General features: G+C 40.3%; 1 protein-coding gene across 1 annotated transcript; it reads left to right on the top strand.

Annotated features, from left to right (window-relative positions):
- Positions 1–705: 705 nt before the first annotated feature.
- Positions 706–20,144, top strand: UNC93A (unc-93 homolog A). The gene is made up of 8 exons (XM_013946073.2): positions 706–911; positions 3,841–4,022; positions 4,809–5,038; positions 7,963–8,091; positions 11,004–11,221; positions 12,302–12,437; positions 13,899–14,030; positions 19,360–20,144. The coding sequence occupies exons 1-8, from the start codon at positions 825–827 to the stop codon at positions 19,629–19,631; spliced, it is 1,386 nt and encodes a 461-aa protein (XP_013801527.2). The 5' UTR covers positions 706–824; the 3' UTR covers positions 19,632–20,144.
- Positions 20,145–22,079: the final 1,935 nt, after the last annotated feature.

The raw sequence follows: 22,079 nt of genomic DNA, 5'->3' as shown, positions 1-22,079 counted from the left end.
GGAAACATTTTACTCCTTGAGCCAGGAAGCACTGGGAAGATAAAAAGGTAAAATACATTCTGCAGAGCTTGAGCTTTTTTGGTGATGGTGAGGAGGAGGCGGGGAGGGCAGGGGTTGAGGGTGGTTGCTTTTTTGTTTATCCGCTAGACCCATATTTCTTCCTGGCTTCTGAGTTGATGGGAAAGATCAGGGAAATGATCTTCACAAGTATGACTTGGTAATGCTGGAACAGCAAAGCCATAATAGGGCTCCAAGATGGATGAAAAATCTTCTACTTGCCAAGCAGAGAGCAACCTTATTTTGATGTACTGCATAGCTATAGAAATGGTGTATGCAGACGACACTTTAATATAAACAATCTGGTTTGCTAGCAGTGTTTTGCAACCACAATTAAGCAATAAGCCTAATATAGATTTCAGTGCAATCTTTTAATCTTTGCCCTTTATTGATTAGTGTATCTTTATAGTGATAGGAGAGAACCATATAATGCATAACTGCAATATTAAAATTGGTTTAAGTGCTGCAAGTGACTTACATACCTGAATATCAAGAACAAACCCATATCAAAGTCCTTTGAGAGCATTCATTATTGCCTCACAGTCACAACAGGTGATACAGTAACACTCTCATAAGTTTTCCTTATCAGAGAAGGTAAAGTTCATTGGCCAATCCTCAAATAATTAACAACTCTTTCCACTAGAAATGCAGTGAGGAGCGACCTTTTCCAACAAAACATAAGCTGTTTTTCCTCCCTCTCAAAGCATTCCTTGGAATAATTGGACCAACTCTGTGCGCTGACAGACCTTTTTCTTGTATGAGTCAACATGGAAAGGAATCTTAAGAATGTTTTGGTCATCTCTTTTGGATTTTTACTTCTCTTTACTGCTTATGGAGGGCTCCAGAGTTTACAGGTAAGTGGAGCATCTGCCTCTAGTAGACAGGACAACTAGCCCGGAAGAGCATCAGGCCAGCTGGTGCTGTGAAATACGAAGGCCTTTCCATGGTTTCTGTGAGGAGGGCACAGGTTTTTTTCAATGAGGTAGGTTAGGACAGCAGCTTGGCAAAGGTTCATATCACTCACCCAAACTCCATAGCATCTACTAAATATTTTATTCTAGTAGTTCTCAAATAGTTTGAATACTCATGCCAGATCATTTTTTCCATCCACAAAAGCTGTATGAATGAAAATTAAATTTCTGTGAGATTTTTCTCATGAGAAAATATTGCAAAAAGGAAAACAAATTCCATTTCAGAGAAGGCTTCTTTTGAATGTTTCTAAATCTCTATAGCTTTATTATTATTATATAGCAATGTAAAATAATAAAAATGTATGTACAATGCACTAAATAATGTATGTATAAAATAATACAGTAACTCCTGATGTCATGATATAACACAAAAATCAAAATATCATTTTATAAAATAGACCACTGTCACATGTACTGACTTTAACATCTTAAAACCCAGTAGCAGAGATGAGTTTCTAAAATGACAAATGACTTGAACACTCAGGATACCACCAGAGCTGGCTTGTTTAGCACAGCAAAAAAAAAAAAAAAAAAAAAAAAAAAGTGATATTACTGATGTTTAAGAATATATCAGGGTAGATAAACACAAGGAGAAACTTTTCAGGGTAGAAGGCTGTGCTGGCCCAATAACAAACAAATGGATTTAAGTTGTCCATGAGCAAGTTTAGGCAGGATGCTAAAAGAAGACCCTGAGCATTTGGGTTTTAGACCAATTTTGCAACTGGTGTAAGAATCTGTATGCTTTAAAGGTAGAGCTGGATAAGTTTATTAAAACTTCTCCTTTTTTATAAAATGATACACTTGTCTGCAATAACAAGGGGCTGACCTCATTTCATGAGGAGGTCCCTTCTGGTCCTGTACACCTGCCTTCCTTTCCTAGATCAGTTTCTGCTCACTGACACTGTCAAATTCCAAGCTCAGAGCAATTCTGCAAAAACAATCCCAAAAATGGATGGAGATGTTATGAGCTGGGCAGACTAACAAGGGGGGAAATGTCAAACACAAAAAGCCATGGGTCAATCACACCATCTGAAACTATGAACTGTTGCAGGAACAGTCCTGGAACATAGTCTCCCCCACTGCAGCAAGAGGGAGTGGTGCAGATTCAGAAAATAACCCCCTCCTTCCTCCATTTTGTCTTGGTGGTTAAGGAGGACTTGTTGAGACACAGTCAAAAGTAGGTTATTTTATTTTATTGTAGCCTGCAGGAGAAACATTAAAAATATGTATAATCTATTTCAACATCCCCCTCCCCACCGAACAACTCTGGTAACAATTAAGCTAATCTTATGATTTTGGAGGCCTAGCTCCTAATTTTTAGAAGCTGTAGCTGAAAAAATCATGTGCTTGATATCTGTGTCTGAACTAAGACCTCTGTGATCAGGAAGTTTCTCTGCGTGTTTACGAAACAGCTATTTCAATTTCCAAATATCTTGACACAAGCATTGCTTAACAGAGAAAATTACCTCCGCACACCACTGTCCTGATGCCTGCTGCCTGCTGTGGGAGCTGTGTGACTGCTGATGTGTCTCTGCTCCACTGGACTGTGGCAAACACCAACAGGCTCAGCAGAATTCAGTGCTGCTACTGGCAGCCATGGTCTCCTTCAGGGCTCTCCAGTGTCACCTCCCTCCTTCAGGAACCTTATGGGATCATGTTAGCTTTTATGAAAACAAACAAGAAAATGTTGATAAGAAGCATTTTGATCTTCTCATTTTTATTTTCACATTACCAAGATAATATGAGAAATATTTTGAACATAAAAATACAAAATCACAGAATCACAGAATAGTTGAGGTTGGGAGGGACCTCTGGAGACCATCTAGTCCAACCTTCCTGCTCAAGCATGGTCAGCTAGAGCAGGTTGTCCAGAAATGTGTCCAGTCAGGTTTTGAATATCTCCAAGGACGGAGATGCCATAACTTCTCTGGGCAACCTGGTCCAGTATTTAAGCACCCTCACAGTAAAGAAGTGTTTTCTTGCGTTCAAGTGGGATTTCCTATGTTTCAGTTTGTGCCCATTGCCTCTCATCCCATCACTGGGCACTACTGAGAATAGTCTGGTTCCAGCTTCTTTACATCCTCCCATCAGATATTTATACACACTGATCAGATCCTCCCTTAGCCTTCTCTTCTCCAGGCTGAACAGTCCCAGCTATCTCAGCCTCTTCTCATGCGACCCTTCACTGGACTCGTTCCAGTAAATCCATGTCTTTCTTGTACTGGGGAGCCCAAAACTGGACACTATTCTAGATGTGGTTAGATCAGGTTAGAACAGTAAAATCTTGTTCCCCCATTGTGAAAATGTGTGTGATTCAACTACTTTCAACTACAAAGGGCCACTATAAAGATATTAGGTTTTTTAGGCCTTGGCTTCCGATTTTAAAAGTGTTCAGACCTGTTAAAAGCAAAGAATCTTTCACTGTTGCTGAGTCAGCCCTTGCAATATAGATCTAAGGATATTCTTGCTTGAGACAAAAAGGGAAGACCAAGAAAAGAGATTATTCTTCACTCAACTTGTTCTCAAAGAAAGAGAATTTCAAATTAATTAAATTAAATAATCTAAAATCTGACTTACCAAAACTTTGAAGCTGAGCCCCAAATTCACAGTCCTCACCTGGATCTGAATCAGATTTTCATAAATGGGCTATCATGTGAGGGAAACCATAAATCTTTAATCAGACTGTTTTGGGGAAAGAAAGATATCCAGCCCCAGTTTCTGTGTCTCTTTCTGCCTGAAGCCAGTCTCCATACACGATAGTAACATATGTCTGTGGTAAAGTCTGTGTGAACCGTTGTTTTTGTCTGTGCAGAGCAGTCTCCACTCAGAAGAAGGCCTGGGTGTTGCTTCCCTAAGTGTTATCTATGCTGCTCTTATCTTCTCATCCATGTTCCTCCCTCCAATCCTCATCAAGAAGTTGGGCTGCAAATGGACCATCGCAGGCTCTATGTGCTGCTACATCGCATTCTCCTTAGGCAACTTCTACGCTAGCTGGTACTAGTGTTCAGTTTAAGTAATTGAATTCTGTCCGTTATGTGTGGACTAAATAACCATCAGGGTGAAGTTCTCTTTCTACCCAATTTCTACCCTACTTCCGTGTTGTGGATTTGAAAGTTGGATGCTACCCAAAAGGTGTTACCTGCAAGAAAAAGGGATAAATCCAGTACCAGGTGGAGCAGAGAGATGAAAAGGTGCAAAGAGCCAGAATGAATGCATCCATCCACCCATTCACCTGAAGCTGCTTTTCTAACTTGTGTACATAGCAGACAACTACAACTACTTTCCCTTCAGAAAAAAAAAAGAAAAGAAAATTGAAAGTTTCATTTAAAAATGCCTTTTAAGACTATTTTGGAAAGATAGAAGGCGAGGCTGTCTTTCAGCTAGTGCCTCTGGGAGCACAGGAGGAAGTGAGCTCCTGCCTTGCCCTTTCTGAGGTGGAAGGACAATGCAGTTCTGCTTGTCAGCAAGAGGGGGATATAATTCTGCAGAGGAAAGTTGTTGTGATCTATGTCTTCTCAGGGGCAGGTGCAATCTAGTTCTCAATTGCAAGGGGATAGGGCACATGAGCACAGACCTAGCCAGTCCCTGGACACAGCTGCAAGTGCTCTCAGATCCTAAGCTTCACAAGGTTGGCTCATTCCTTGCTTCATCTAATAGATTTGCTGAATCACACAAAGGATAAATCTATTTCTTTGATGTCTTTTTTGCCTCTGGATCTTTGGGCAGATGATTATTATGCTAAGGGATGATAACCGTGCTAAATAAAGTGTTCTTTGGCAGGTACACACTGATCCCTACCTCTGTGATCCTGGGGTTAGGAGGAGCACCGCTCTGGTCTGCCAAATGCACTTACCTCACCATTGCTGGCAATTCATATGCTGAGAAAGCAGGAAAAAATGGAAAAGACATTATCAACCAATATTTTGGGGTCTTCTTTCTGGTATTTCAGTCCTCTGGAGTCTGGGGAAATCTTATCTCATCCCTGATATTTGGCCAATCTTCCAACAAAGGTAAAATATATTTAGATATCATAGCATTTCTTTCTACTATATATACCAACTAGCTCTGGATGGTTAAAAAGTAGATCTCTGTAGCTGAGCTAGTGACCCTCAATCTCCTTCATAGTCAGTGGAAACGGGCACTTCTGATATGACTTAGCTCATCTAAAGGTAGATGTCTGAAATAGTTCAGCTAAATTGCTCTCTGGAAGTGTCTGTTTTCTATCAATCAACTCTGCATCAACTATAAAGAGAATTCAGACAACTAGCTCAGAAATAGATGTCTATTGAATTCCTTTTGAATTCCACTCCTGTTTGGTAAAACATAGATTGGCTCCTGGCAGAGACAGTCTTTCAGATCTGACTTTTATTTAAAGTGGATTAAAACAAAAGGCAAAACACTGAAGCAGCTGTCTCAGGAAGCTTGTAGTATTTAATTAATTTTCTGTTCAAGGTTAGTCAAACTGATGTTGGCGCTTACTAAAATTTAGTGCTTTACAGAATTGTCAAGAAGAAATAGAGCTACCTATTGGCAGGAGCTTACATGCCAAGACTCCTCTGTTGTATTTCAGGCTCAGGCAGCAGATGCTGATGTAGCTTGAAGAAATCACTCAACAACACTGCCATAATTTCCCATGCTTGTAATTGGCATAAGCTTTAAAAGAGTGGTTGTGAAGATAAATTAATACCTAGACATCAGCTTTCAAAATGCTACAGTATTATTGTACTGTCTTGCATGCATTCTCTATCCTATCAAAGTCAAAACAGGATGGAAGCAGAAGGAGGGGCTTTCCATATATACTGCTACTATAAATAGCAAGAAGTTACCTCTCTCCCTGGCTCAGTTAAACATGTCCTCTGGAGGGTATTCAGATAGGTATTAGATTAAACATAAATGTCAGGATGCTGGCATCGGGTTTTAAACCTTGAATCCTTAGGTTTATGGCAGGGTGGTTGTCATGATCCATGATGTTACCAAGGTGTGATACTTGTGAAGAATCAGGCTTCCTTTAAACCCAGGCAACTATAGATGAAACACCATCAAAGCCGAATGCTGAAGGATTATATCAAGTGCAACAGTGTCATGCTGACCTAATTACTGAACCATACACTGTTTCAAAAGGGACTGACCATTTTCATTTCATTTTAGAGCAGAGGTAGCCAAGACATGGTGCAGATGTGGGATCTGCACAGATTGCAGCCATTCTACCCTCCCCTACCTCACAACTCACATCATGTTAAGTGATGTTAATAAGAGGATTAAAATCCTCCTTGTCCTTCTTATATATCCCCTCCTACTTTCATATCTAAGGATGTACTTGTGAATTCTAGGAAAATTCTAACTCTTATTTATTCATTATTACCTATTTTGCATTTCAGGAAATGCTATGATTCTGAGAGGTATGCAATGAACAGCTCTCAAAACCAAAGGCATGGTATATCCGCACAAGGGCAGTGGCAAGAACAGTCATACAATAAACTTCCCAACTCTGCCTTGCCAGTGATCCTCAGTTTTAGTCTACAGGGATCTTTCTGGGTGGGGGTAAGGATCTCCAGGGCACTCAGTCCTTGCCTCAGACACATACTTGCACTTGACGTATTGCTGGCATCACTGCATCCACACACAGCAAGACAAGGTACGCCATGAGGTAAAACTACAACAGAAGACAGTAATCAAAGTAAATTTTGATAGTTATCCTTTGTCACTCATCAGTATTACAAGCCATATTTCCAGAAGAGCAGAGCAAACCATGCCTTGCAGCTTCCGCATCTTCATCTTCAGATGATTTATGACCAGACAGAAAACTAGTTTTACACTCTTCCATGCTTTATTCATCTTTTGTATGACTCATCTTTTGTATGTGGTAACTTTGCTGAAGTTCTTTTGTCCAAAGTGGTGCAGTAATAGCCACTAGCCAAAATAAGGTAATGATTTTCTTCATCTTAATAAGTTTTATCTGATCTTGAAAATGAAGCTGTTCATGAAGCTACTGAATAGCTGATTCATGTCACTGTGATTGGAAGCAGCAAGAAAAACACAGTAGTAGTTACACAATAAGGTTAATTGAGCAATTACAGATCAAGTCCTATTTAAGGAATCAACCTAGATACATTGTATTGCCCTTTGGTTTGCTTGAACCAATGACAAATGCTGCAATAAAAATTGTTGAAATAATTGGAAGTTGGGGTTTTTTTGATGTTCCTCCAGCACTACACACAGCTTATTCAGGCACACACTTTGGGTTAGTATTTTGTATATACAGAAAGAATGCAGGAGGAAGAGGGCATTATGTCTTGTGACACACACAGTGTGTGAATCTGCATATGGATGCATCCTTGACATGTGCCCAGCACAAGACTGAAGAGATTAAACAAAGCAAAGGTCTTACTTTACACCCTGCTAAACTGTTTTATTTTCATGTTCTCAAATAGTAATAAAGCCAGGAAAAGCTGGTTCTTTGGAAGACTCAATTACAGCTAATTGCAGTTTAATTTTATAAAATGAAAAGGTGTCTCAAGGTGGTTTCCATTCCTGTAACACATACAGAAATTACCTGAAGAGGGACAGTGGGCTGTGGCTGTAGAACTCAGGTCCCACTGTTCAGCGATGTTGTAAACTAAGAGATCTGTCCTGCAGGGTATTATGATTAGGAGGTACAGTTACATACTGGAACTTTAAATACTGAAAATTGAGATTGGATTCAGATTTAAGCCTCTGAATTGAGTATCCTTGTAACCATCAAGTGCTGTGTCTTAAGCAACTGTTTCAGTTAAAGCAAGTTTTCATTCTGGAGTTAAACTTCTTTTGTTGGGATGGATTTGAAGCCATGACCAGCCACTGAACACTGGATTCCCTTCTCATTATATCTTTTTATGTAGTCTGCACTCATCTGATCTCCTCTCTTCTGCCTTTCTTTTGGTTCTTACTGATTTAGTGGAAATCTCAGAGGAAGACCTGGCATGCTGTGGAGCATATGACTGCATGACAAATGATGCCACTAACACCACTGGGTCAGCAGGACCCTCGAAGTCCTTAATCTACACTCTGCTAGGGATCTACACTGGTAAGTAATCCACACAAACTTTAATGAATATTACTGATGGGGAACCTGCTATTTGTGAAACCAAGGATGATTTTGCAGATTAAGTTTCTAACTTCCTCCTTCAATCCAATTTGCTAATAGGAAGTAAGATATCCCTGAGCTGTAAACAAACTCCTTCTTAAAAAGTTTCAAATGCTTTCTGCCAATGCCACATCATTTTTGTCTTAAGGAGCATGACATGCTTTGCATTTATTTTTCACCTGGAGTAAAGCAGAAGCCCAGTATGGTGCCCCACACTGTTTCAGTGTTTCTCTGCAAACTAGAATCAAAAGTATTCCTACACTGCAATTAGAGAATTAGAGAAGTTTGTCTAGATATAAATGAGATAGCTTTAAATTCACAGTCTTTGTTATCAGTAATAGCAAACAAGTTACTGACAGTAGATTTCTATTTGCACACAGAAGCCCATGGTGCTAATAGCAGCCCTGCTAATGGTACCTGAACTAGCTAACTTCTAGCCATCCTGGAATGCCTATACAGTTCCCTCAGAATTGGCTGGAGAATGTCTTACCACATATAACACAGCTTTATCACAAGAACCGTACTGTAATTCGAGGTGGACCTGAACCACAGCTCACAGAACATACAGTCATTTTGGGGGAGGTTTTGGGTTCCCTGCTGAGATTTTACAATTTCAGTCAAGTCTCATCTGTGGTGCTTGAATTATATCTTAGTGTGAAAGGCAAAAATAAAAGAAACACTAGGTGGATTGGCACATCTCTCTTTCATTTAGTACCTACAGCTGCTACAGACCTTCCTTGCATAAGGTTAGAGAGGAATCAAAGACAGGGAAGGCTGATGCTATCAAAAACTGGAAAGACAAAAATAGTTATGTAAAGATACCTTTCAGTGACATTTTGTAACAATGAGGAAAGTTCAAAATGTATCTGGCTCAAAATAAATTCTTCTCTGGATAACAGGGAAGTATGACAAGGTAATATGTCACCTTACTTCAGTTAAAATATCTTTGCATTCTCTGTACATAGATGCAGTCTTTATGCTGAGATTGATGTGCAGAATTTCTCATATATTCAGACAAAAAATGTGCAATCTGGTCAGACCCAGCCCCTACTAAACAAGGCCATCACAGAAAACCCTCTCTCCTTCCAGAACCTCCATTCCTAATTGCTGTGAAAATGCAAAGAATATTCCCCTACTCCCCTTCCAAAGTGTGCTGGAGCTAATGCCTTTCTGTTAAAAGCAGGTTTGGCTCACAAGTTCAAGTCTAAATTTGATGACTAACATATACAGCACTCCCTTAGGCTTTGCTCATATGAAATGAATGCAACCCTGCTGTCTACTGACCCAACATCAGTGGGCTCTCATTTTTCTTTTAAGCTCTTAATAAAAGATATGTGTTTTCCTACCTCGAGGGAAACTAAATAGCTAAATATTTCATTCACAGACATTTTTTATATATCTCCTCTATTTAGTTTCTGAATACATATTTGGCACAGCTTTGGTGGAGATAATAATAGATAAGTGTTTTGTTGTTTAGTTTTCTTGAGGAGTGTGGATATTTCTATCTGTGTTCATACCAACCGCTCTAAAGCCATATAGTTACTTGTCTCCTATACTTGCTCTTGATTCACTTGACACATTTGTTAGAATATTTGTTCTGTAGATGTGAATGTCCTGCTCTCATCCATAAATATCCTGCAATCAGTCCATGAACACTAGTAAACACCCTGACAGAGCTGACAATCATTTACATCACTAATGGTTTACACTCCAGCCATAGTGGAAAACCTGTACTTGGGAAAATATATTCCATTTTAAGAGACATGCATGAGAAATAAGTAATAAAACAGAATAAAAATTTGAGGCAGTTTACTGTCAATTTGCTAATGTATTTGGACATTAAAAGAACATACCCTTACACAGATACCATACCAAAGGAGCACATTAAACAAGCAATGTGGAGGGGAAGAGGGAACTGATTCTCCTCTTATTCTGTAAATCCATTTGCTTCCATGGATGGATTTCTAGTCAACATCAGTAAGAGAGGAGACATAATCACAGCTCACATTTGTTATAAAGCAATCAGTTGCCACTCTGTTGCTGCTTCTTGTATATTATGAACTACAATTATCTTCTTGACAACACGAACAAAATCCTATTGATTCACTTGAAAAGCAACAAACAGACCAATACATACACAATCATTTGTTGATTAACTACACAATTTACTCTTTTACATGCTGTTGCTGCTAGGAAGTTATAGGTTCAAAGCTGTAGCATCCATCTTTATCAAGTAATCCTGAGTTGCTCACTGTCATCTTTAAAATAGTACATATTCCTTACTCAAAGCATTGCTCAGAAAAAAATAAAAGAAAGAAAGGGGGGAAAGAAAAAAAAAAAAGAACCAATATATACTGGGATCTAAGACAGCAGTTCTACTTCTAGCCCTTTATTTTTCTTTCCATGCATTTGAAGGAAGATCCCCCCTAACCATGAATACTTTGGCACTGAAAGTGAATATTCCTCTCCTGTGTTGATTTAAAGCCTTTTGACAGATCCAAAGGGAGCTCTTTCTGGCCAGCTCCCCATCCCTGGGACCTCTGACCTGACCTGGAAGGGTGAGCCATTGCCCTCTGCAGCAGTGCAGCTGGCCTGGTGGCTGTAACAGGCAAGTCACAGTTAAGCAGACAGGATCTGCAAGGTCTGCAGCTGTATGCAGAAGATGTGAATTTAGATCAGGCCTTCTTGTTTACACAGAAATGGCCTTTATACTGAAGTGGAATCAAATTCATCTGCCAAAACATCTCATACAGAGCTAAGCACTAAGTCAGAACAATAAAGCAGCAAGCAATTTCCCATCATTCTTCTAGCATTTCTCATTTTTTCATGAACCTTTTTGTTTTGTTTTGCAGCTAGTGGTGTGCTAGCTGTGTTGCTGATTGTTATATTTCTGGACCAGATCAAATCTGACCAAGCAGAGACTGAGAGAGAAATAACAAAGACACCATCCTTTTGGTCTACGTTCCTAGCAACTTTCCAGCAACTTAAAGATAAAAGGCAGTGTCTTCTAATCCCTCTGACAATGTACAGTGGGTTTGAACAGGGATTTCTTGCTGGTGACTACACAAAGGTGTGGATGACAATGACAATGACAAATCTATTTGTGCCTGATTGTTCTTTGTGCCTTTGTGTCTTACTATTGCATCTGATCTATATTTACTTGTTATATTAAGATACTTTCAATGGCAATTTGTGGTTAGCCAAATTACTGTTTATTTCTACTTGAATGAACTCTGAGTGACATTATCAAAAAGGAGAGGTCATCAGTAAATATGTCCCTTGGAACAGCCTTAAAAAGAACATTGAGGAGATCTTAACTCATCAGTGGAGGCCACAGCAGAGAGCTACAGGTTCAAGCTCTTCAGCTTGTTATAAATAACAAACTGGGAGAAAAGCCAGAAGTCTGCAAAGCTTTTATATCTCCCTTCTTTCTGGTTTCCCCAGAATTTTTATAAGTGCAAGTCAGTACACACACTGCATATTTTATTTTGAAGACCTTTACAGCTGGTCACAAGCCCTCACCAGTCACAAATGCAACAGGTTCCAAAACCTGACAGACTGAAATGATCAGAACCACCTCTGCTCCTCCAATTTCTCTATAAAGCCTAGTACACAGCAGGTGTGTTCTCCAGACGTTTGCTGAGAAAGTCTCCAAAGAAAGGCAACAAACCTCCTGAGCTGTTTATTTGACACTTAAGCTTTTAAACCTCAAATATAAGCAGAGGGAAGAGTGTATTTGCTGCTGTATGTTCTTATAGGTGAAGTCCTCCTCATTTCCTGGGAGCTGCTCCACAACAGTTATAGTGCTGATTGTCAATTCTCATCTCATGGGCTATAAAGGGAAGGGCAGAGCATTCTTCATGCCACCACCAGGAGGTTTATTTGCACAGCAAGCAGTGCTCCAATTTCTTTCCCTGCATGTTACTGCTCTGTTTGCAAGGCACCAATCTGATTGGGAACTGGGTTAGGAGTAACACTGCTGAAGGCCAGCTATGTCAGTATTCCAGAGACTTGTCAGCAAACTCTGTAGCTATGCTCCTTTGATCATGTCCATGCTGGCTATTTACCAAATACTCAGGCTAAGACCCTTGAACCTCAGCCGCATATTTTCACCAAAACGAATGTGTCACCACTGTCTCTTCTCTTCCAGACCTATGTGACCTGTGCCCTGGGGATACATTATGTTGGCTTTGTGATGATCTGCTTTGCAGCTACAAATTCCCTCTGCTCTCTGCTCTTTGGAAAGATCTCTCAGTTCACAGGAAGAAAACTTCTATTTGCAATAGGTATGTAAAGGTCACTTGAAGGACTGATCATCTCATGTGGTTTGTCAAATCCAGTGCTGCCCCCCACCTGCTTGCATGCAGGACAAAGAGTGATCTTGTTATCAGCTATCAATTAAAACCAAAATGATCTGGAGACGAACATGATTCATAAGAAGAGAGGCAGCACAGTTAACTGCTGCATTCGAGTCATTGCCTTAAATTATTTTGCTGGTGGTATAGTTCACCCTGCTTTTGAGGGCACTATCTACTCAGAAACAGCATTATAGCTCTAATGCAACTGGTGATAAATGATCTTACAATACGGATGTCTATACCTGAGAAGGATTTCTCTATCCAGGTCAAACCTCCTCACATTTATGGGGTGAAAACCACAGAGAATCTAATAAGAGATACCATTAACTTGAGACAGAGGGTATCAGAGAACTTGGAATTTTAAGTAACCAGTCTGATCATTTCAGGACAAATTTTAAAGGTTGGACTGTGTCATTTTAACTGCTTGTTCTATATGGTGAAAAATATGCCAGTATGTCAGGCTAGAATAACTTGAGGGCCTGTCTAATGGCCAATAGTTTTCAGGTTGCCATGAGAAGAGATTTGCATAATTAAGAACATCTTTCTCTCTAGAGGACACTGTTCCAGTGAATAACTGGAGATAGAAAAATATCAAAAAATATTTCATTTGTGTCCCAGTATCCACTAAGTTATTCAGAGTGAAGTGTACTTCCATGAAGCCTGTGTGCATCTTTCTGGACGTTTCCTCCACAGGGATTTTTAAGCTTGGACAAAGAAGAAGAAATTTAGAGTCCTTCATGCTGCAGCCACTAATTTAGTGTTTCTTATATTTTTATGTCTGTCTTTAGCATATGTTTCACTCAGGAAAATCATTTTAGATTTAAAAATAACCAACAATCCAAGAAAATATGGTTTTAGTAATCCAAGACCTCTGAACCCCTCAATTCTCCTGAACAGGCTTTGAGTGACTAATCTACATTCTGCCTGCAAAAGAAAGACAGAAAGACAGCAGATCCTTCTATATATGCTTACTTGTCTCCTCTGGCCCTGAAAGGAAATCTGTGTTTAAGAACTATACAAAGAGAAGAGAACAGTGTTTCCTTTCCCCTTCCACATGCCCCACTCCAGGATTCCAAATCTTTCGGCAGCACCTTCTCCTACTCAATGATGTTTTGCTTTGCTTGTTCCCAATGGCAGTTCTTGACTTTTAGGATAAAAGCCATATCAGCTCAGAGGATCTCTGAGTTTAGGACAGTGCTCAGTATTATTAATTAAAGACTGTTAAAGGACTGTGTTGTCTTGTGTTTCATGTGATATCAACTCAGTGAGTGAAAACAAAAGAATTGCCTTGCGTTTTAGTTGGAGGAAGAATTTGAAAGTTTACCTACCTGTCCTATCTGTCCTGCTTATAATAATTTGTATTTCTCTTCTTTCTTTCTAAACTGACAGCTACAGTTACAAACATTGCCAGTATAATAGCACTACTGCTGTGGAAACCTCATCCTAACCAGCTTGTTGTGTTTTTCATATTCCCTGCTCTTTGGGGCATATCTGATGCCATTTGGCAGACACAAACTAATGGTAAGTCCTGGTGAAAGTGAAATGAATTCTCTTGAGATATAAAAATCTGCATGTTCTTATTTATAAGCAACCTGTTTTAGGACACATGGGCATAAAAATTATAATGGGTTTAAGATGGAATATGAAAGAAACATGATAGCTCACCAGACAGTAAAACAAATAAGATCAAATTGGGAATAAATAACTAGACGTTTATAAAAGCAGTTCTTTCTAAGGTGTAGAAGGGGGAACATCCTGGAGGATGATGACAGATTCAGAATAAATCTTCTGGAGGAGTATGGGTTTTTCAAAGAAAACTACACAGTTCAGAAGAATGATATATTTAGCCTGTCTGTTGTAATAAGGGAGAGTACTCTGAAAAAAATCAACTCAAAGCTCAGCAACAATAGACAAAGCAAATAGTCCGTTAGGAGTAATCAGAAAGAAATTGAAGGAGAAAACCACCGAGAGCAACATTATGCAACCAAGTAAATCCATGATGCATGCAGTTCTGATTTGCTCTATTTCAGAAAACATATAATCAAATATAATAAGGTACAAGAAGGCAGTAAAAATGAGTAAAGTCATGGGAGACTTCCACATGAAGGAAGACTAAACATACTAGGACACTCTATCCTGGACAAGTGATAACTAAGGGAGACTATCAGTAAGATCATAAATAGTATGTGGAAGTGAATAGAGGATGATTTATTTACTGTTCTTATAATAACAGAACTAGAAGCACCAAATGAAGTTATCGGGCAGCAGTCTTAATACAAAACAAAGGAAATACTTTTTCATACAACGCACAATTAAACCGTGGAATTCAATGCCAAAGGGTTTATGAAAACCCACAAATGTAAATGGCTTTAAGGTGGAATTACATCACTTCAGTGAGGAAATATTCTTGGGTGCTATTAAGCCAGACAGTCCAGAGGAATTCTCCAACTCAGGAAGTCCCTACTTTTTGATTGCCAGAATCAGGAGGGCATTGGAGGGGAAAGATCATTCTGTACTTGTCTCATTTTCTACACTCTTATCCTGAGAGTCCGTTACTGGAAGTATATGGTTGGGCTTCTTGTCTGAGGCATTACACCTGTCTATAATTTTTTCTTTTGTCTGTTTTGTGATTAGATATGACAGTTCATATAATGAGCTGATACAAATTCACTGCTGTAAGGGATTCTTTAAACTTATAGCTCACTCAAAACCAGAGGAAGTTCTCTTACAGAGAGACTGAAGTACATGCAACTTGAAGACATATTCTAAAGTGCTAGAGAGAGCAAGAAAGAGCTATAGTGTCTGGTGAATTGAATTACAGTCTGGTATTGATTGTCAGTGAGAGAGTTTTTAGCTCAATGCCATAATCTGTGTCAGCAAGACACAGTTAAATGCTTTCCCATCTGCTCACATGTTTTGCTTCCTTATTTCATGAATAATTTTTTCCTTCATCTCCAATTCAGATTTGGTTGATACCATATGAATACGCATTTGACAGAACTAGCTCACCTGGGCCCACATGAGGGTGTGTGGCTGGGCCTCTCTTCTCCTTATCCCTCTGGTTGCTTGAGTAGTTTAGATGACTTTGCCCACTGGGTGAATCAGCATGTTCCTCCTAGAGAGCCAAAGGGAAAACACCATGGTCCTTTGCCTGGCACTTACAAGCAATTTCCTTCCCAGCATATGTACAGTCTCACCTCTACAAACAGGGAAGTGAACAGTCGGACTTCTCTGTCACTCTGGCAGCTCCAGATCATATCCCTCAGATGAGAGCAGGTATGCACATCAAGCAACACCTTCTCATCTTCTCTCATCCCAACACACAGTCTTGTGCCTTTGGTACAATTTTAAATCGGCAGCTCTCATTACTCAGGTTCATGGAAAGATGGTATCAGTGGTGATTTGCCCTCTCTGAACTAAAGCCATTCATTCATTTCTTGCCTCTTCAGCCAACAGTCTTCCGGACTATTCATCAAGCTTTTTCCCAAAACTCTTCTGAGAGCTCAGTCTCCCACTGGAGAGACTCTCCTGCTTCTCTCTTCCCCTGCAAGCCTTGCCCTCCAACACTTGACTCCTTTGGGAAGGACATCTCCTCACTGAGAACCTTGCATGCCTGATGAAGGGGGACCCTGAGCCATTGTTAGGAAAAGTTGTTAGGTACAGAAGACCCAATGGGCACAGAATGAGGCTGTGAAATGGTTGCAGTTCCCCCAGAAGCGGTACAGATGATGAACAATGCTTTGTGCTTACAAAATGGCTAATGAGCTTTGCAGTGCTGTGGCAAGACTGACCTCTATTACAGTACTGTATTGTCCCAAATTCCTGGAAGATATTTATGACAATTTCACATTTTGTGGCTAGCTGGGGAGGGGGAAGAAAAAGTCTTTCTGTATGCACATCTTTTTTTTCTGTACCTTCAGCTGTTCTGCAGCTCCCAGTAACAAAACTGCACAGGTCGCACTGGATTATTGAGTGATGATCTTAATAGAGACCTTAATAGAGAGATTCAGTGACATTATTCCATAAAGAAGCATCCCAGAACAGGATCTTCACTTTGTCATGCCCATTTAGGACTAAATCTCTTCTCCCCTTCATCAGTTTTATACAGGGGTAAGAGCATTAATATCATGCAAGAAATTCCCAACTCCAAAGGCTGTGAGACTAAGATCTCTAAAATAGTAGTTGTGGGGCTAAGACCTGTGGTCCTTCCTTTGGCAAGTTCCCATGAATGCCCCTTCGGTATCAATAGGCTGAATAAAAACACCAACATTGTGCCCCATAATTAAGGCATTTTAGAGTAATCAGAAATGGTTTGCTCTGGTCTATGGTAGATAGTTAGTACTAGAGTCCCCCCTAGAGGATATATAGGCTCATACTAGATGAGTCACTTCATCTTATAAAGGTTTCCTATTATGTTTGTGTATGTGTGTGTGTGCTCTCATTTATTTCCAATGGAACCCATCTCATTTCAGAGTGCATGGTACCCTCTCTTATCTAAACTGAACACAGCTGCTGTTATTACCTTCCTGGTAATAATTGCACTTCATACAAAACAATTGTGTAGCACAAGTCTATCAGGTAGACTGCAATAAAATAAAGTTCTTTCCAGCCAGACAAGCTTCTTTAGAAAGGATATGAATCAGTCTGGAAAGTTTATAGAACTGGATTCAAATGATTTCCAGCAGTCCTGTTGTATACACATGCCTACAAGTACCAGGGGAAGATAAGGAAGGTGGAGGAGCAGCAAAACAGAGGCAGGGGTAAGCAGAGGGATTTATTTCCATGAAAGTGAAGGTCTGTCACTGCCAGCAAGAATTCAGACTTAACAGCCTCTCTGCTCAGTCCTGCAAGTCCTCCTGAAGCTTCAGCCAGGCAGCTTGTGCCAAACACTGCACTCAACAGCATTTGTGATACGGACAAATGTTTAGATTTGAGGAAGAGAAACTATTGTGTTCCTATGTGACTGCTAGCTAATACCACATATGCATCCTGGAAACTAGAACTTTCCTGCCAAGCCAGCTCTTCCCATAGCTTAACTTCAAACTTGATCCCCACTTGATTCCCCCATTGTTTTGACTAAAAAAGAAAGCTTCAAAATAGCAAAAAAAAGCTACCAGCTAAAAGCCAGAATCTTTACACTTAGATGTGTCATGGCATCAGAAACCATCCTATACAAAACTCCCTTCACTAATCTGCTATTTTCATGTATGCAAAAATCCTTTTTCAGAAGAAAACACAGGGCACATCAGCAGAGTCTCTGCTATGAACAACTTGTACAACAGCTCATTTATTAGGCAAAACTATGAAGGATTATCAAAAAAATCGCAGTACACTACACTCAGTGAGGTTAATGAACTAAGTACATGTTGTGATACATTCGCCCAGGTTTTCCATCATGTCTGCTCACTTAATAAATTGAAACATTCAGTAAATGTCATCGTGTAGTCATCAGGAAGCAGTGAGTTTTTACATACACGTCATGGCTTCCCCTTCATAACAAAGCTGAAAGGTTAGTTGAGTCTACCCACACTTCTAGAGAACTTTGTACTCCTCTGCCTCTTTTAGCTGAATGTGCATATTCTAAACAGATGTGCTGTTAGATACAAAAGTGGATAAGAAGGGTCAAGGTTCATTGTATTCCTCCCTCTCCCTCCCTACACACCACAGCTGAATCAGTGGAAATGCCACTGGTGCTAGCTCAGCACCCAGAGGAAAGCAGACACTCTTCCCTGTTCTGTGTCCCTGACCAGTCATATGTGGAGGCTGGGATCCCTCCCTGAATCCCAGTTCTGGGTGTGCAGCTGACTGAACTCAGTGAGAGCTTTCCAGTTAACACAAATGGAATAGGGCAATTGATTTAACCCTGTGCAATCACATAAGTCTTTATCAGCAAGCAAGTTATCCGGTTGCTGTCCACAGGTTTGGTATGCCTCAAGGATATCATTTTTGCCAGTTCATTCAGGAGCAGAAAATTTGGAAACTGGATTATCTCTGAGAAGCAAATCTCTTTCATATATTAAATATGAGCACAGTTGTAGCTCTGTATTCTATTTTCCAGGACTCTGATTCAAGTGTTTTGGATCTGTTTATTTGCTTCATATAACATAGCTAGTATGAATAGCACAAGTTGCTACCACTGGTAACACTGTGAAAATCTTACCTAGGAGTTTCCAAAAGCCAAGTTTTGATGAAAACAAGGTATTTTATGTAAATAGTCTCTGCACGTTCTTAGGTGGACAAAAGAAATGGTTTGAGAAAAAGTACACAGTGTATGCAGGGTCCCTGCAGGTTCTCCCACAGAACTGGGAAGGATGCCAGCAGGGAGTTCTTTATGGTTCCTTGATCCTTTCTACCCCACATGGTAAAAGCAACTTGGTTCCTAACGACCCTATCCCCTGTTCTTTGAACGGTTGTAAGGATTTGGTCAAGACTTCTCAGGCTCCATATAGCTGTACATGGAGACTCTACCGCACAGAGTGCCATTTCTGTCCATTTTTTCTTCCTCCTTATTTACGTTCTCACTGGTCAGTGTGAGAACCTTCCTGTTTTTGGCTGATAGTTTGAAAAATGAACTTCCTGCCACCTCACTTCAACAGAAAAGATTCTTTCTGCCTTCCTGCTATTTTTGTTCCTTTTTTCTCCAATATTCTATATTTTGTCACTTTCGCTCTGTTATTTAACTTCTTATAACAATTTGTATGAGTGCAAAATATTCTAAGACAAAACTTTTATTCTCCTTGATCTGACATTTATGCGGGACAGTTTATTCTCACCATTGTGTCTATTTACACCATTGCAGAAAATGGTTTCAGACTTAACCATCACAAGCCTTGTCTCTCCTTCCTCACAGGACTCTATGGTGTTTTATTCGAGAAACACAAGGAGGCTGCCTTTGCAAACTACCGCCTCTGGGAATCAGTTGGATTTGTCATTGCTTTTGGTTATAGCACCTTCTTGCAAGTCTACATCAAATTGTACATCCTATTGGCTGTGCTTGTGGTGTCTATGGTGATGTATGGAGTAGTAGAATACACAGAAGCCAAGAGCTCTCCTGGGACACCTACTACACCCACTGCAGAAAAGGTAAAAATAGGATCTCTTACCCAGGAAACACGCATGTGATCCAACAGGGTCAGAGTGATGCACGCACAGCAAGCTGGCCAGCTCCTCCTACATACGGTGTCTCCAACGGTGTTCTAAAGTGTACTGTCTGTTTCCAGAAACAGGGTAAAGGAACAGATTTCAAGCTCTGAGTAATATACATGTCTTAGGAGTAAAAAATCCTTTTGTCATCTCAGCTTTATAAGGGAAGATTATCTGACTTCATCCTTTCATACATATGACCAACTAAATTTTGTCTATTTTTAACTAATAAAATCTTTTTTTAACTTAAAACTTTTAAAATCCTTCTGTTTTTGTATCTGTGGATCAGACATGGCACAATAGATTTAGAACCAAACATGAAAAGCACACAAGCAACATCAGAAGAAGACAGCAACTGGGATCGCTGAGCTGTTTGCAGAGAACACACACCATAGTATGGAATCACTATTTATAAAGATTTGTATTGTTCTCATCCTGCATTTTTACAATTTGCTGTATATAACATCATATGGACTGGCTGTATCTATAGTTTGTATCCAAACATCATAAAATCCACTAACTGAAGAGTCCACCAATTTGTCTTAGGTCTTCAGATGACAGTGTTTTTGCTGATGTTGTTCCTTCATCATGGTACTCTTTTGGTTTTCCTGCTTCAAATTTTTCCCTCACCACTTCAGTCAGCCTTCCCCCAAAACAGATACCTTCCACATCACCAAATCCTTAAAGTCATAATGACCTTTCCCACCTATGGATATAGATATTTTATAGGTAAGCAGCCAGGGCATCTGCTTGGGGACCCAGCCATGAACAGGATGCAGATAACAGCGCAAGTCATATAGTGAGAAGGAGAAAAGAGGGATGGACCCACACTAAAATATCTCTTTGAGACCTATATGAGTCTAAGACTAGCTTTTCATACAGGACTCCTCTCATCTAAAGTTCTGTTTAGTTTTAGCCATTTTATATTGTTGTAAGGTCTGGATTGTTGTGGCTTTATTGCGAGGAAGAGAGTGCTTTTGTGAAATTACTGAGCAGTGTCCCAACGCCTTGAAGAGAGAGCAGCATACAGATATTATGATCTTTACTGGTAATGACACCATGATCATATCCTCTGCATGAGGCAGACAATGTAAGAGAATGCTGTTCACCTCCAAGATTAGTATCTGCCCTAGAAATAAACTGCAGTGTTAGTTGTGTTGCTGCATACAGTGGAGTTAACGTTTGAAACTAATTGATTGGAGGATGAGTCCCCATCTGGGGACTCTTCCATCCCACAGGTGGTGTAAGGAAAAGCTCAATTACTTTGCTAATGGAAGCCACAGATACATGTGGAGATACAGTGAACATGTTTATTCCTCGGATAGGGTAGGAAGAAGATGTCTGACTGTCTTAGACACCACCAAAACTGAAATTGCTGTTTAGAACATCATTATACATGAACAGTTCACACTTATGAAATTTATGTGATTTTATTTACTGTAAAGTCAATAGGGATTTTGCTGCATAGTGTTTCAACACAACATAAGGCAAAAGTTGAGCTAGAAACACCTCCTTACTGAAATGCAAGAAACAAAATCCTGGTTGAAGTCACTGTGGTGTGAGGCCTCTGCGCTTTCATGGCCAAGCCAGCCTCCATGAGCCCTGCTTCAGTTGAGCAGGCAGCAAGCAATGTATGTGCTGTTGTGTTGACGCCTGAACAGGCAGCAGGGTGCAGGCAGACTCACCCTTCTCTATCATCTACCTCACGTCTCACTACTACACAACCTATGATCTTAGCCACAGCAACAACCGTGTTCACAGTGAAACAAAAGCTTTTATCAGTCTGACTCTGATTGTGTGAGGTTAATGACAACCGATCTGATAGCAGCGCTAGCAGTCTCAGTGGACATGAACTTTAGGGTCTGAAGTCGTAGCAAGATGAATCCATGTGTCTAAAGCCTTCAAGAGCTACAAGCCTGGCAATGGGCAATAAGCCCATGTTTATCTCCAAAATGCTTATCTCCAAAATGCCTTGTGTCCCCTGAAATCTTCAGTCACAAACTGTACTTCCCTAAAGGCATATGAGGAGAGTCAAGCGTTTAAGCAAGAGAACCCAATGCATGAGGGAGCTCCTCAAGGGAGGGACCACCTGTGCCAGACGTGAGGAAAGGCCTTGGGAAAGGACAGCCGAGCCACTCCTCACGGAGACTTCAGAGACTCACGCATCAGCCTCTCTTCAGGAAGCAGGTTTTAGGTAGCCTAGGAATTACAGCATTCATCTGAAACACAAGAGAGTCAGGTACAGGTAATCAGTCTTGAAACATGAAGCAACTGTTCTGAGCAAGCGTGTAGTACCTTTGGGTCTCGGGGCATAAGCCAAAGGTCTGAGCAGCTGGAGGGTCTTGGGCTGGAGGTTGGGGACCAGCAAGGCCTCTGACGGCCTCCCCAGCGCCCAGGAAGCCCTCGTTTCTGCACGCCGGCCGCCCC

This window comes from Apteryx mantelli, chromosome 3, assembly GCF_036417845.1.
Source record: "Apteryx mantelli isolate bAptMan1 chromosome 3, bAptMan1.hap1, whole genome shotgun sequence".
Classification (NCBI taxonomy): domain Eukaryota; kingdom Metazoa; phylum Chordata; class Aves; order Apterygiformes; family Apterygidae; genus Apteryx; species Apteryx mantelli.
This window is presented reverse-complemented; position numbering and strand designations above follow the sequence as displayed.

Coding starts and splice junctions, on each gene's coding strand:
- UNC93A (XM_013946073.2), top strand. CDS start 825: ATGGAAAGGAATCTTAAGAATGTTTTGGTCATCTCTTTTGGATTTTTA. Junction 8,092..11,003: donor TCTGCTAGGGATCTACACTG/GTAAGTAATCCA, acceptor TTTGTTTTGCAG/CTAGTGGTGTGCTAGCTGTG. Junction 14,031..19,359: donor TTGGCAGACACAAACTAATG/GTAAGTCCTGGT, acceptor CCTTCCTCACAG/GACTCTATGGTGTTTTATTC.